The sequence below is a fragment of the Hyla sarda genome, chromosome 7 (assembly GCF_029499605.1).
Source record: "Hyla sarda isolate aHylSar1 chromosome 7, aHylSar1.hap1, whole genome shotgun sequence".
Taxonomy (NCBI): domain Eukaryota; kingdom Metazoa; phylum Chordata; class Amphibia; order Anura; family Hylidae; genus Hyla; species Hyla sarda.
The window spans coordinates 35,484,453-35,501,171 of record NC_079195.1 but is presented as its reverse complement, the minus strand read 5'-3'; the positions used below and the strand labels follow the sequence as shown (position 1 = coordinate 35,501,171).

Here is a 16,719-nt window from a genome sequence, read left to right as displayed (position 1 = left end):
GAGTAGAAGAGGTTTGCTATGGGGATTTGCTTCTATTCTGGACAGTTCCCGAGACACGTGTCATCAGAGAGCTCTTAGACAGAAAAGAACAACTCAACTTCAACAGCTCATAAGTACTGAAAGGATTAAGATTTTTTAATAGAAGTAATTTACAAATCTGTTTAACTTTCTGGAGCCAGTTGAGATATATATATATATATATATATATATATATATAAAAAGTTTTTTTCCTGGATAACCCCTTTAAGGTATATACATTACAGAGACTAAATAACCATTGTTACAAGTTCCTAAAATTAAATATGTTCTTTACAGGTGCGTACATGGGACCTGCATGCCCCTGGACTCTGTGACCTACAGTTGCCTGTGCCAGGATGGATATAAGGGAGCCCTCTGCAATCAGCAAGGGGGAGAGCTCTATAATCCCTGCAGGAATCTTCAGTGCCAACATGGGCGCTGTCAGATCTCAGACGTGGGGGAAGCATACTGCGAGTGTGACAACGGCTACGTGGGTGACGTCTGTGATCAGGGTAAGTAAGGGTATTAACAGTTGTGTATATAGAAAACGGGGCCAAAATAAAAAAATAAATAAAGGAACCATGTCATCACTTTCATGCTGCCCGAACCAAAAGTCATTAGGTTGGTTTGCACCAGCTTTACTCTGTATGGATATAGAGGGAGGTCTATCCATCAAGGCCGGAGGGGTAGGTAGAAGCCATCGATAATTCAGGCAGCACGAAAGTGATGACAGGTTCCCTTTAAAAGGAATCTGTGGTGTCTTCAAAAAAAACAAACTCAGCTCTCATCCATGTGTGGGTTACACTTAATTAAAGGAGTACTCTGAGGGTAAACACGTGGAAAACAAAGGTTTTCAAATCAACTGGTGCCAGAAAGTTATACAGATTTGTAAATTACTTCTATTTAAAAATAATAATCCTTCCAGAACTTATCAGCTGCTGTATGCTCCAAAAGAAGTTTTGTAGTTCTTTCCAGTCTGACCACAGTGCTCTCTGCTGACACCTCTGTCCATGTCAGGAACTGTCCAGAGCAGGAGAGGTTTGCTATGGGGATTGCTTCGACAATTTCTGACATGGACAGAGGTGTCAGCAGAGAGCACTGTGGTCAGACAGAAAGGAACTACACAACTTCCTCTCGCGCATACCGCAGCTAATAAGTACTGAAAGGATTAGGATTATTAAATAGAAGTAATTTACTTATCTGTAAAACTTTCTGGCACCAGTTGATTTGAAAACATTTGATTTCCACCAGAGTACCCCTTTTTTGTACTTTCCCGTTTCCCAGCTATTGCTGCAATTAGTTTGGTGCCCAATGAACACATAGACTGTCAACTAGGTGGTCATCAGTTCTCAGTGAGGAGGGGGCTCACGTTCGCATCCCTTTGATAAATCAGAATTGGTTACGACCCTCTTGACAGTATGTGCACATCCATGCAGGTTATGGACTGTCAACTGGACACCACTTATTGCACAATGGGGAGATCAGTCAGATTCACACCCCGCGGAAAGCAGTGATGACCTCCCCCTTGACAGTCCATGGATAGCAACATCCATGACCTCCCCCTTGACAGTCCATTGTCCACACGGGTGTATCCCTAAACTCTCCCCGTTGAGAACTGGCCAGTGATGACCACTCAGTTGACTTTCTAGGCCTCCATTTGTATACTGGGCGCAAAAGCAATTTCACCAATAGCTGGAGGACAGGGAGGGTACCTAGACCCAAGTAATGAGAGCTGAAGTTTTTTTTTAAGGCACCACAGGCCCTATTTCAAGGGGTACTCCGGTGGAAAAAAAATGTTTAAAATCAACTGGTGCCAGAAAGTTAAACAGATTTGTAAATGACTTCTATTTAAAATTCTTAATCCTTCCAGTACTTATCAGCTGCTGTATGCTCCAGAGGAAGTTCTTTTCTTTTTGAATTTATTTTTCTGTCTGACCACAGTGCTCTCTGCTGACACCTCTGTCTGTGTCAGGAACTGTCCAGAGCAGGAGCAAATCCCTCACAGCAAACCTATTCTGCTCCGAACAGTTCCTAACATAGACAGAGGTGGCAGCAGAGAGCACTGTGGTCAGACTGGAAAGAACTACACAACTTCCTCTGGAGTATACAGCAGCTGATAGGTAGTGGAAGAATTAAGATTTTTAAACAGAAGTCACTTACAAATCTGTTTAACTTTCTAGCACCAGTTGATTAAAAACATTTTTTTTTTCCAGCGGAGTACCCCTTTAAGTTGGTGGCCCTATTAGTTCTGTCCTAATGTTCACTTAACTAATACAATGCGTTCTCCTATTCACACAGAGTCGGAATGTAGAGGCGAGCCCGTCAGAGATTACTACCAAGTGCAGAGGGGATACGCCATTTGCCAAACCACACGCACAGTATCGTGGGTAGAGTGCCGCGGATCCTGCAACAACCAGGGCTGCTGCACAGGATTACGCATGAAGCGCAGGAAGTACACGTTCGACTGCAGCGACGGCTCCTCTTTTATGGAAGATGTAGAGAAGCCGATAAAGTGCGGCTGTTCCCAGTGTATGTAGGATCTCAATGGACTGGATCATCGTAGATCATACCACACCGGATTAACGGATTAAAAAAAAGAAAAAAAAATCAACAAAAAAAGCGGACTATACATTCTGTAAAACTGAACTCTGCTTCCCTTTCAGATGTGTGAACATCTTAATGTCTGTGGCATTCAGCAAAACAAACAAAAATTATATGTATAAACAGTACCTACTACATTGAGAGACACGCACACATGCTGACTGGTTGTATAGTGTTGTAATCTTTGGGAGAGGTATAGAGAAGGTATATGTGTAGAGGGTAAATGTGTAGATAGAGATTTTTTTAAAAAAACACAAAATGTATTTATACACAATGTGGATAGATTTACACGGAGTGCGAAGGAAGCTTTATGTCTATTTTGTTTCTTGGAGTTAGATACATTTTTTTTTTCTTTTTTTTGATTTTTTTATTGTTTTTCTTTTTTGTAACCATTGTGACAGTATTGCATTATTTTTATTTTTGTATAGCGCAGAATGTTCTACAAATATACTTTCCGATTGTTTAACTTCTCCTAGAAAGAGGTAACGGTAAAAAAAAAAGTAGGGGATCATCGCATCACTTTCATAAAGCACTTTCTTTTGTCTGTGAAATACGACCGATTGTGTTTTTTTTTTTGTTTTGTTTTTTTTACACGATTTAGATTTTCTTGTACAATGTAGGGTCCCAACAGTTTCTCCCTCTTTTTATTTTTTTTTTGAGTCCCAATGAGGCGGTGATGTTTTATTAGAAGTTACTACATTAAATATTTGGATAAGAGGTTTCAAGAATTGAAAAAAAAATATTCACTTTTTGTTTTGCCCAAAAAAACGGCACCTCTCATCTAGTGGCCATGTCTGGAATTGCATCCCAGCCCGATTAAAAGGAGTAGTGTTGTGAAATATAACTTATTCCCTATCCAAAGGATAAGGGATGAGTTATAGATAGCGGGGAGTCCGACCGCTGGGACCCCCGCAATCTCCTGAACGGGGCCCCAGCAATCTGCCGGAAGGGGGCGTGCCGATTCCCGCACGGAGACGGGAATGCCCACTCCATGTATCCCACTTCCTGCAGGGGCCAGAACGGCCGCTTCCGACAGACTGCCGGGGCCCCGTTCAGGAGATCGCGGGGGTCCCAGCAGTCGGACCCCCCACATTCTATAACTTATCCCCTGTCCTTTAGATACGGGGGATACGTTATTTTCACTGCACTACTCCTTTAAATTGGATACTGCAAAACAAGGCACAGCTCATGCACAATAGTGGAACTGTTTTTAGAATCACGGACCACCTCTCTAAGGGCATGTTCAAACGGCAGAATTTCTGTGTGGAATTCTGCATGGAAATTCCGCAGCAGCAGAGTTCTATTGATTTCAATGGGATTCTGCTGCACTGTGAATTTCCATGCCAGATGTTTCAGGTGCGGAAATCCTGATTCCGGCGTCCGCAAAGACATTGAACATGTTTCTGCAGACTTCTCACGGAAATGCATTGTTGTCTATGAGACGCTGAATTTCCCAGCAGTCCTAGCGCCGCCACATTCCATGCGGACATTCCAGCCTGTGAACGTACCCTAACAAACCAAATCGAAAAACCTCAGAATCTGGTACTGCTCAATATCAATTCATACATCCGAAAGTTTCACCCATCTGTAAATGGGGATGTTGCAGCGCTACCCATAATGCATTGGGTGACATTCCTAAAAGGAGTAATATAGTAGTATGTTTTTACTATACTAAGCCTGGTGTCAAAATGCTTGTGTAGTAGCCACTAGTGTAGTGCTAACAGTGATGTCTGATGAACTTGGTGCCAAACGCCTGTGGTGCCATACAATGTAAGGTGACCCCCTCCAGGATTATCCCATAAATCTAGAGAGGGAAGGACAATAAAGAACAAGCATTCTCCAACCTGAACCTGGTCTTCTCTATGTGTAGTTTATGTGTGTACAGAGTATCAAGAAGTCTAGCGGTCACTGTAAGACAGTGTTTTCCAACCAGGGCACCTCTGGCTGTTGCAAAACTACAACCCCCAGCATGTCCGGACAGCCAAAGGCTGTCCGGGCATGCTGGGAGTTGTAGTTTTGCAATAGCTGGAGGCGCCCTGGTTGGGAAACACTGCTGTAAGGCTGGGTTCACACCACGTTTTTGAAATACGGTTACCGTATACGGTTTTCCGCTAAAAACTTATGGCAAAAACGGTATGCAACCGTATGACTCCAAATTAAAACGTATACGGTTTTTCTCCGTACGGTTCTATCCGTTTGCATCAGTTTTTGCCAATGGTTTTGCTATTTTGTTGGAATTAGTTTTCCAGCAATTTAATAAAGTTACTATTGTTCTATTGAAATTCCATTCTGCGCATGTGTCAACTCCAAAAAATGGATTAGAAAAACCGTGTGCAACCGTATTCTGAAATTCTGTGTACGGTTCTCATAGACAACAATGTTAAAAGAACCGCATACGGTTCGCATACGGTTTTCCAACCGGCGGCAAAAACGTGGTCGACAGCGTTTTTGCCTACGGTTGAAAAATCGGCAAAACCGTACCCGAGGCAAAACGGATGCAACCGTACACAACATTTGGAATACGGTTTACAATGCATTCTCTATGCATACGGTTTCGGATACGGTCGGATACGTTTTTTTACGGAAAATCGTATACAGTTACCGTATTTGAAAAACGTGGTGTGAACCCAGCCTAAGACCAAGTTCACATTAAACTGCACCCTATGCAGAATTTTATTTTGACGCTATCGGCACCCCCCCATGATTGTGTCACAGGGTGCCGATAGGTAGATAGAGGGAATCCCCTCTCTGCGCGCCAAGCTCCTTAGACGCTGATACTGACCGCAACAACCCCTCTGTCACCTTAGCTGATATAAACGAATGCCATGGATCCTCTAGGTAAGGCGATTGATGGCATACATTTATGTGAAGATATGTTACGGGGCTAAGATATGTACTGTACTGTTCAATATACAGTGATCCCTCAACTTACAATGGCCTCAATATACAAGAGTTTCAACATACAATAGTCTTTTCTGGACCATTATAACTTGAAACCAGACTCTACATACAATGCTACAGCCAGTCTAGATCTGTGAAATGTGTCAATGGCTGGAAGAACCGACCAATCAGAATGGACATTCACTGGTAAAACACCTGTATTACTGAAGTGCATGCACTGACTGGTGTCTGGTAGCACCCGGGGTGGCTCCATGTTACTTTTTTAGGACATTGTGTGTCTGTACAGGACCCTGAAGAAGCTCCTGTCCTCTACATAGACAGTGATTACAGCTCCCAGCAGATCTTTCTTACTTTTATATGTAAGGAATTGCTTTGTCTGTATTAGTTATTGAGTTATTTTTCTTTAATCCTCACTTTTTCCTATTTTTGGATGACATTTTGGGTCTTCAGAACCAATTACCAGGTTTCCGAGTTATGGTCTCAACATACAATGGTTTTAACACACAATGGTCGTCCGGGAACCGACTAATATTGTAACTTGAGGGACCACTGTACAGTGGGGATCAAAAGTTTGGGCACCCCAGGTAAAAATTTATATTAATGTGCATAAAGAGGCCAAGGAAAAGATGGAAAATCTCCAAAAGACATCAAATTACAGATTAGACATTCTTATAATATGTCAACAAAAGTTAAATTTTATTTCCATCATTTACACTTTCAAAATAACAGAAAACAAAAAATGGTGTCTGCAAAAGCTTGGGTACCCTGCAGAATTTATAGCATGCACTGCCCCCTTTGCAAAGCTGAGACCTGCCAGTGTCATGGATTGTTCTCAATCATTATCTGGGAAGACCAGGTGATGTCAATCTCAAAGGTTTTAAATGCCCAGACTCATCTGACCTTGCCCCAACAATCAGCACCATGGGTTCTTCTAAGTAGTTGTCTAGAAATCTGCAAATAGTTGACGCTCACAAAGCTGGAGAAGGCTATAAGAAGATAGCAAAACGTTTTCAGATGTCAATATCCTCAGTTCGGAATGTAATTAAGAAATGGCAGTCATCAGGATCAGAGTAAGATCTGACAGACACTGTGTGGTACACTATTCCACTATAAAGAGATACTTGTACAAAGATGGTCTTCATGGAAGAGTCATCAGAAGAAAACCTCTTCTACTTCCTCACCACAAAAATCTGCATTTGAGCTTTGCAAATGAACATATAGACAAGCCTGATGCATTTTGGAAACAAGTTCTGTGGACCGATGAGGTTAAAATTGAACTTTTTGGCCGGAATGAGCAAAGATACGTTTGGAGAAGAAGGGGAACAGAATTTAATGAAAAGAACCTCTGTCCAACTGTTAAGCATGGGGGGGGGGGGATCAATCATGCTTTGGGGTTATATTGCAGCCAGTGGCACAGGGAACATCTCACGAGTAGAAGGAAAAATGGATTCAATAAAATTTCAGCAAATTTTGGATGGTAACTTGATGCCATCTGTGAAAAAGCTGGAGTTAAAGAGAGGATGGCTTCTACAAATGGATAATGATCCTAAACACACCTCGAAATCCACGGGGGATTACATCAAGAGGCGTAAACTGAAGGTTTTGCCATGGCCTTCACAATCTCCTGAACTCAACATAATTGAAAATCTATGGATAGACCTTAAAAGAGCAGCGCGTGACAGACAGCCCAGAAATCTCAAAGAACTGGAAGACTTTTGTAAGGAAGAATGGGTAAAGATACCTCAAACAAGAATTGAAAGACTCTTGGCTGGCTACAAAAAGCGTTTACAAGCTGTGATACTTGCCAAAGGGGGCAGTACAAGATATTAACTCTGCAGTGTGCCCAAACATTTGCAGACGCCATTTTTTCGTTTTATGTTATTTTGAAAGTGTAAATGATGGAAATAAAATCTAACTTTTGTTGACATATTATAAGAATGTCTAATCTGTAATTTGTTGCCTTTTGGCGATTTTTCCATCTTTCCTTGGCTTCTTTATGCACATTAATACAAATTTTTACCTGGGGTGCCCAAATTTTTGATCCCCACTGTACACATACAAGAGATATAGTAATATAGTTATCAAGTAATACATTAGAGATCACAGAGAACTGATTAAAAGCTTATGATGAGGATAGTAGTCCCTAATGTTTGTGTCACGTAGTTGTCCCCCCACACACCTTTTCAAATAAAAGCTGTTCCCGACCACAAAGCCCAGGAATGAGACCTCTGAAGCCAGGATTCCATAAAACAACTTGTTACTTCACTTTGCCCAAGTATAATACAAATACTTGAGAGTAGTTTAAAACAACACAGCTTGGTGACTCAACTTACTATTCATGAGAAGCATTTGGTCACTGTCCCTTTAAATAATGCTGCTTTCGCAGATACTGTTGTAGAGATGAACCTTTAGTGCTGTGGCATGTGTACGTGACTGTGTTTCCTGCAGATAAGTGTAGATGTTACAGATCTCTGATACTCTAGCTCACAGTACAATTGACAAAAACTACTGGATGAGGATCTCGCGGGAGGTGACCATTAGACATGTGCAATTTGTTTCGGAACGAATACTAAACTTAACGAATTTTCCCGTTTTCGGGTGTTTGTTACAATCCAAATGCACGAAAAAAAAATCGAATATTTCCGAAAAAGAATACGAATACGAATATACAGTTAAATGCATTTGTTAAATAACGAATAATGCATGTTAACGAATAACGAATACATTCGTTATCAGTAAACCGAATGTAAGGAATGAATTAGATTTTTTTCATTGGGTTTACCTGAGGAAAACTTGCCTTCCTACACAGAGAAAACTGCAAAAAAAAGTTGAAAACAACAAGAATCCTAAGGTAACACCTGCTATTTATTACAAAGGAGGATCAGCAAGTGAAACTTATGTGCATTTCATTTAGTAACGAATGCTAAATTTAACGAATTTTACAGATATGACGAAAGATCCGAATTAACGAATGCATTCGATGTTATTAACGAATGCATCCGAAAAAATTTTTTTGCCTATGCATCCGAAAACCGAATATAACGAATTAACAGCATTCCGAATATTCACAGAACCAAATATTTTTGAAAACGAACGAAACGAACAGAAACAACATTTTTGGTTCTGCACATGTCTAGTGACCATGAAGAAATGCAATTAAGGACTCTACTTTGCTCTTTTTTGTGGTAATCTGGGACACATAGAGAAGTCCTCTCTGACTTGGCAGACAGGCTGGCATTGGTCCAACCAGAGGCCAAGAAAATATCAAGTTAAACATAGCAAGGCCCTTGTTCATCTCTAGCCTTGCTTAAAAAGATCCTTCTTGAAACAAAATTGTAGACTGTATTCTTGCATTGAGGCTGGAACTGGGTTTAGGGACAGATTTGTTGCAGACAAAGTGACTTGTACGTGGCCTATTCGTAGGAGGTTTGCCTGACATTAGCGGTAACTAGACTTACTAAACTTTGGCTTTCTTAGGAAACAGAGGGCTGAGGGATATGACACGAGGCGAACCCGGGGCTACACTAATTAGAACAAGGTTAGGTTCACCCCTTTTCCTCAGGAGAGGAAGGTAGACTTGGGACTGGCTCCTACATTATTGGCTAGGAGTCTGCATGTGACTAAATCATGTTCAGCTGTACAGAATGAGTCGGGAAGGAATTTTTACCTCTAGTATGAGGGTTTTTTGCCTTCCTCTTGATCAACTCAGTAGGGCCTCATTAGGGTTATAGGTTGAACTTGATGGACTCTGGTCTTTTTTCAACCTTATTAACTATGTAATTAATTCAAACATTAACCCTCTGGACAATTTCCTCAGTGTATGTATAAAATGGCAGACAAATTCAGATTATACCATTACATAAGCCTTCCTCGTCTGAAATGCAGAAGTAATATCCAGCAAACCTTTTATTGTCTCAGCCTGTACTCTACTGTACCTATACTGTACTGGATAGCAGCTGGAAAAGCTATGCTGGGCCAACACAATATCAGCACCAAAAAATATCCCCACACCGTGACCTCATGTTACCACCACATAGTGAATGTTATTTTACTAAATAAAAGTTAATGTACAAAGACTAATAATACCGCCATACAGTGACCATTCAGTGGTAGATACCAATCCTACACAAGCTTGGCAGACGGTCTAAGTGGTTGCATACAGCTGCATCCAGTGACTACAGGTGACATCTTCTTTATAAGGTACAATGACATTTTTGGCCTCTTCTTCCATTCGCTCCAACACCTATTCCTCATCCTCTACACAAACCTCCCATCCTGCCACCCCTTTAACAATACTATGCTGATTGTTCCTCCATCATTGTGTTTACTGCACCCTCATGTGCCCATATTACTGTCCCTGCTGTGTATGTAGTTAGGTGCCTTAGAAAACTTTACTTCAGAAAAAATAGTCTCATAACCACGGTCAATCATAAATAATGGTGACTCCGATGCCAAAAAGGTAAAGATGTTTGGAGACTTGAAGGTCATTCATTTTTTGCTGAGAATTCTGGGAAGGGCCTGTGTCGTAGGTCCGAAGCGGTCATATTACTACTTCAAGAGGACCTGTGCTCAAATTTGAAATATCCCTTTTGTACAGATAGTTGGCTTATCACACACCTTTTTATGGTTTGTAGTGCACATAGTATTAGTCAATTTACCCCAGAAAATAATAAAATTACTATTCCACTCTGTTGTAGCACACCTCAAAGACTGGCCCTGCCTACAAAAGGGAACTCAGGAAGATTTATCTATACCGTGAGGAAGCTCCTCAATGTGGGAAAACCATAAAGGATGAACCAAGATGTATCTTTCATGGGATTTTTCTGCGGCATTGCTCCCCACCAGAATTGCAGAACGTACCAAAGTGTGTAGACAGGTTATTGAAAGGGGTACTCCACTGCCTCAGCGTCCGGAACATTTTGTTCCCAACGCTGGATGCAGACTGCGGGGGTCGTGATGTCATGCCACTCCCCCTCAAAGCAAGTCTATGGGAGGGGGCCTGGCGACTGCCAGGCCCCCTCCCATAGACTTGCATTGAGGGGGTGTGGCGTGGCATCACAAGGGGCGTGGTCGTGACGGTCACAAACTCCGCAGCCAGCACCCAGCATTCGGAACAAAATGTTCCGGACTCTGGGGCTGTGGAATACCCCTTTAAAGCTATTTACTTATATATTGGTTCTGTCTGCAGCAGTAAAATACCACTGTGTCCACAACATGGAAGAACAGCTAGAAGTGGCCTAATGCTCGATGCCAAATGACAACTCGTGTGAATATTCTCAGTGGCTTCTACAGGATGAATCCCAGCAGTAAGATGACACTATCCAAAAATCTCCAGGATAATTGGAGTTGTGTACACAGCTTAGTGTGGCTAGCCATGGCATTTCCATAACATTACAGTGTAGCTTGCAGTGCTTTGCGCAACCCCTATTAACATCATTGGAAATCACACAAACCTCAATCAGGCCATGGCTGCCATGATAAATCTACTGTTACAACCTGCCACAGGTAACGTTAACTGATATTAGATTTAAATTGTGCAGTGTTAACATAGAATTACACTCAACAACAAACATCCTGATTGCTCTAACATTTGCTATAGTAATGGTTAATGTCTGGTCTTGTGGCGCCCCCATAACTCACTGATAGCTCATAGAAGTAACCATGCGGCACAATATGCCAATGTGTAATTTCCTGTACTCTCTACACTGTGAATTTCCAACTTGTAATATCATGACATATTTAGGTCCAAAATTCTGCACTGATTTATTGGATTATATATCGGTTTAGAAGTCAGAGATTTTTTCAGAACACCTGCGTAGACACAGTGCAATAACACAATTCTGTCCAGTCCTACAGCCACCATTATGGGATGACTATAGGAGTTAAAGCATACCTGTCCTTTTAAAAGAATAATAAATAAATAAATAATAATAAAACATGCTTTTTAAATCTTAAGCCTTCAGATGCTCTTACTGAGCCCCTGATAGTACCCTCCATGCTGCACAGGTATTTTTTCATTCTCTCTCTATATCAGGGGGTGGGACAAGAGCTGAGCTGGTTGCCAGTAGTACATATGCAGTTAGCTGCCTGTCCAATCAAAGCACAGCACACGAAGTACACCTCTCTGTTTTGCTTTGGCATTATGCTGGGGAACGTACACTGCATAGGCTGGCACTGTGCTAGGGGATGATTTACAGTACACTATAGATTTACAGAACTACGGTGGATGGCATATGAATAGAGAAGGGGTTACTAATGCACTGACTTTGCAAAGTGCTCTGTGAACAGAAAGGAAAAGAAAATCAGCAACAGCACAGAAAGGAAAGGGTTACACTAAGCACCAAACTGCTGCTGAGATGAGAGGAAGCCTTGATTTAACTTTCAGGGTCAGTGAGAATCCTTCGACAGAGACAGGCTCACAGATTGCAGATACATAGCCCAGGCTTGTTCTCCCCCATCTCCTGCACAGAGCACATGCTAAGCCCCACTCCTACTTCCTGTGTCCAGTCCTGGTCTCTCGGTTATATGAGGCAGAATTCCCTATCAACAGGCAGTAGATTGTAGAAATGTGAGTCACCTAGTGGCCAAGACTTTAGTGCTGTTTTGTTCTGGGATAAGGTGTCATTTCTGGTATATGAAGTGATTTAAAAATATATTAGTAATCACATAGGTTATCAAGTCTAAGTAGGGAAACACGTTGAGATTAATTAGAATCTTATTAATTAAAAATAAATTAAGTAGTAAAACATTACAAAAATTATAGAAATTTGGTATCGCTATAGCTGTACTGCAAAGTGAACAGCATTAAAAAACAAAATAGTTTATAAGTTACAGAACCATAATGTACAATCAGTGTAGAATCGACGGGTGCTATATTTTGGTTTTGGACTGCCATATGAAGTACACGCATGCACTATAGCGGACGTATTAAGAAGTGCCTAACAATGATCATAGCTGCACTATGTCTACACATAATAGTGGACATCATTTGCTATTCTACGTTGATGCAATTTAGTGGACGTGTTCATTGGTGCCTATAAACTATCATATGTTGTGCTACATTTAAGCACGATTTCCCCACACCACAATAATGTATATGCTGCCAAGTTAATGAATACACTAACATGCTAATATGGGGAGTGGATTTATATTAGTCTAATTATAGGGCCGTATCTTGGTATTTTATATAATCTCCGGCACATAATGTATGTGATATTAACTAGCTTCCTACATTTAATTTTAGAAGTATGGGGGATATTTATTAAAACCTGTGTAGAGGAAGTTGAAGTTGACCAGTTGCCCATAGTAACCAATCAGATCGCTTCTTTCATTTCTCAAATGTCTTTTTTAAAAATAAAAGCAGCGATCTGATTGGTTGCTATGGGCAACTGGATAACATTTCCTCCACACAGGTTTTGATAAATCTCCCCTTATATGTCTAGAGCTGCAGTTTCCAACCATACTTAGCAGTTCTGGGAGTATGTGAAAATAAATCGGTAATGGCTGTCGCAGCCGATTTTCACTGCTTCTGAATGGTCATGGCCAGTGGCTGCTGGTATACTAACATAGCAGCCCGAGGAGCGGAACCGGACAGCAGAGGAGAAATGTGGGCACCAGGCTGTTGTGGATGGTAACTACTATCAGCTTTAGTACTCCACATCGTCTTCGGACCAGGAACCTACTGCTATGGGCAATAGTAGTAGGTCCCCGGGCTGGCGGAGCAGTGGAGCACCAAAGAGGGGCACAGATGGGCCCTACTACTGTATGGGGGCAGCCTACTACTATATGAGGGCAGTTTGAGGGCCTACAACTATATGGGGGCCCAGAGGGGGCTAAACTTCTACATGGGGGCACAAAGAGGGCACTAGTTCATAAAGAGGTGGTAATTGTGCTGGAAAAATGTACTTAAAATGTTTGTCTGGCAGGTTCTGTAGAGAAGTCTTGGCTGGGAGAGATCTTAAAAGCACTTTAGGCCGGATAGTGAAGAAAAAAAGAACGACCAGTGAGCCAGGGGCCCTGAGGAGAGGATATGGAGTAAAGAAAGACCGTAAAGCTCTTGTCATGGTCTTCTCAAAGGATGCAGACTTTCTTCCTGAACCACTGCTGGAAGAAAGTGCTTCCAAAAACTAGCAGTAGGTTTGGGAGTCAATTAATCTTTGACAAAACCAGCCCATACCAGCAGCCCACCTCCACGGGCTCATCCATCTGGACCAGCAAGAGTCACTCTCATCTCATCAGTCCATTGGTGGTCAGGTTTCAGCCTCCCTCCCCTTGGCCATGTCTCTGAGCCCTGAACATTTTGCACTTTTGACCACTCGAGGTAGGTTGTAGTTCTGGAACAGGACAGTACTGGAGGACAATGAGTTCCGGGTAGCTTTACATTTGATTCTTCTTAAATCTTTGAGGGTTAACTTGAATCATTTTTTTCTCAGCACGTTTTTTGTGACCCTGTTGACGATTTGCAACAGTAGACTTTTTGTGTTGTTTTTTTGTTTACAATTTTTTTACTTTTTGAATGGAGAGTCAGTTAAATCTCTTTTTTTTGGCCCAGAAGCTGTCTATAAGCCGCCACACAGGACAGTCAGGTGTACAGAATAACAGATTCTGTACTGGGCCACCACAAACTCCCCTTCTAAAAAGAAGCCATCCTCGGCATAACGTCCTGGAGGGCGGATGAAATAAAATGACCACTGGGGCCATGCAAAATTAGGAATAGTTACAAAAATAGTTCCTGGGGCATTTGTTCGAATGTCCTTCACATGGTTATGGAAATAGAATTGAAAGTTCGTGTGGCATTTTCTTTTTTTTTCCAGAAACGTCCTGTCCTACTCTGTTGGCACAACAGGAATGATGATAGAATTAAAAACAGAATGAAATTAACTGTGGTAGTAACAGTTGTGTTATTGAAGGGTCTTTTGTACTTTTTTCTTTGTACTAACACTTAACCCTTTAAATATTGACAACGGTAAGCAATGACAAGAACATTTACCTATATATGACACTTGAAACATTTTAGACGTTATACTGACTAGACATTTGTGCAGATCAGGCTGCCAGAGGCTTTCTACCTAGATACCTGTGCTAACGGGGCCCGTCGGCTTGTTTTGCTACATCTCCCCAAAGCAATAGATTAGTAAATGTAGTGACTATACATTAGACAACAATGACATTCCACTTTACGTGCTATTTCAGGTTATCAGGTACTTTCTGTGGCAACTCACTTTTCCTGTCCACTTTCTGTGCACAGTGGACAGGAAAACAATTAGTATTATAAACATACATTTTATAGACTGAAGTATATAGGTATACTGACTAGGAGATAACAGTCCTAGCTTAACACTGTACATTACTCCCTATTATACATTGACACTTATATCCACTCTCTGACTGTACACGCAAATTATGCAGTAGATATACAGTACAGACCAAAAGTTTGGACACACCTTCTCATTCAAAGAGTTTTCTTTATTTTCATGACTATGAAAATTGTAGATTCACATTGAAGGAATCAAAACTATGAATTAAGACATGTGGAATTATATACATAACAAAAAAAGTGTGAAAATATGTAATATTCTAGGTTCTAGCCACCTTCTGCTCTGATTACTGCTTTGCACGCTCTTGGCATTCTCTTGTTGTGATTCAAGAGGTAGTCACCTGAAATGGTCTTCACTTCACAGGTGTGCTGGTGTGGAGGAGGAGGTGTGATGGTGTGGGGGGGGGGGGGCTTTGCTGGTGACACTGTTGGGGATTTATTCAAAATTGAAGGCATACTGAACCAGCATGGCTACCACAGCATCTTGCAGCGGCTGCTATTCCATCCGGTTTGCATTTAGTTGGACCATCATTTATTTTTCAACAGGACAATGACCCCAAACACAGCTCCAGGCTGTGTAAGGGCTATTTGACCAAGAAGGAGAGTGATGGGTGCTGCGCCAGATGACCTGGCCTCCACAGTCACCGGACCTGAACCCAATCGAGATGGTTTGGGGGTGAGCTGGACCGCAGAGTGAAGGCAAAAGGGCCAACAAGTGCTAAGCATCTCTGGGAACTCCTTCAAGACTGTTGGAAGACCATTTCAGGTGACTACCTCTTGAAGCTCATCAAGAGAATGCCAAGAGTGTGCAAAGCAGTAATCAAAGCAAAAGGTGGCTAGAACCTAGAATATTACATATTTTCACACTTTTTTGTTATGTATATAATTTCACATGTGTTAATTCATAGTTTTGATGCCTTCAGTGTGAATCCACAATTTTCATAGTCATGAAAATAAAGAAAACTCTGAATGAGAAGGTGTGTGCAAACTTTTGGTCTGTACTGTACGTTTCTTAAGACTAAACAATCCTGATGTAATAGTACATCTTTCATTACTGACTATTATATACATGGGATTTGTACTAACTATCTGTACATGAAATTAGGTAGGATATGTATTTACCTCTAGGCTATACAATTTTATACTCTCTATTATATACATTAGTGCTATATACACTAGTTTAGTGCACGTTATGGCAATGAGGTATATGTTTTTGTTTTTCAATTCAGGATACCTCCTGTTCAACTGCAATAGCTGAAAGAAAAACATTAGACACTATAGGCATTTGCATAACCACTTTATTACAACGTTACCCCAGCAAATCACTTCTCATCAATAGTGTTGAGCGGCATAGGCCATATTCGAATTCGCGAATATTCGCGAATATATGGACGAATATTCGTCATATATTCGCGAATATTCGCATATTCGTTATATTCTCGTTTTATTTTCGCATATGCGAATATTCGCGTATGCGAAAATTAACATATATGAAAATTAGCATATACAAAATCAAAATACGCGAAAAATATGCGAATTTTCGCACGCCAGTCTCACACAGTAGTATTAGAGCCTTCTTTACACCACACAAGCTGGAAGCAGAGAGGGGTGATCACTGTGATGTGTACTGTGAAAAAACAAAACAAAAAAAAAAAACGAATATTCGTAATTACGAATATATAGCGCTATATTCGCGGAATTCGCGAATATGCGATATTCGCGAATAATATTCGAATTGCGAATATTCGCGAGCAACACTACTCATCAATAGTAGGTAGTGCATACATTTGTGCAATAAACAAAACCATATATTACTTGACTATATGGTTCATGGTACCGCTCTACAGTTCCAGTTACTTAAGAGTTTGTAGTAAAGGATCACG

At 41.1% G+C, this 16,719-nt stretch overlaps 1 protein-coding gene and 1 long non-coding RNA gene across 5 annotated transcripts in view; one reads left to right on the top strand and one right to left on the bottom strand.

The window, feature by feature from the left end:
• The window catches only part of SLIT1 (slit guidance ligand 1), a 390,223-nt gene extending 385,755 nt beyond the window's left edge, over positions 1-4,468 (top strand). For all 4 annotated transcript variants that reach the window (XM_056532480.1, XM_056532484.1, XM_056532482.1 and 1 more), the window contains exons 36-37: positions 316-530; positions 2,317-4,468. In XM_056532480.1, the coding sequence (XP_056388455.1) occupies positions 316-530; positions 2,317-2,555 (454 nt within the window). In that variant the 3' untranslated portion in view covers positions 2,556-4,468. The remainder of the gene's footprint in view (positions 1-315; positions 531-2,316) is intronic.
• Positions 1-16,719, bottom strand: part of LOC130283260 (uncharacterized) — a 105,686-nt gene that overhangs the window by 54,104 nt on the left and 34,863 nt on the right. The gene's annotated exons all lie outside the window — the stretch shown is intronic.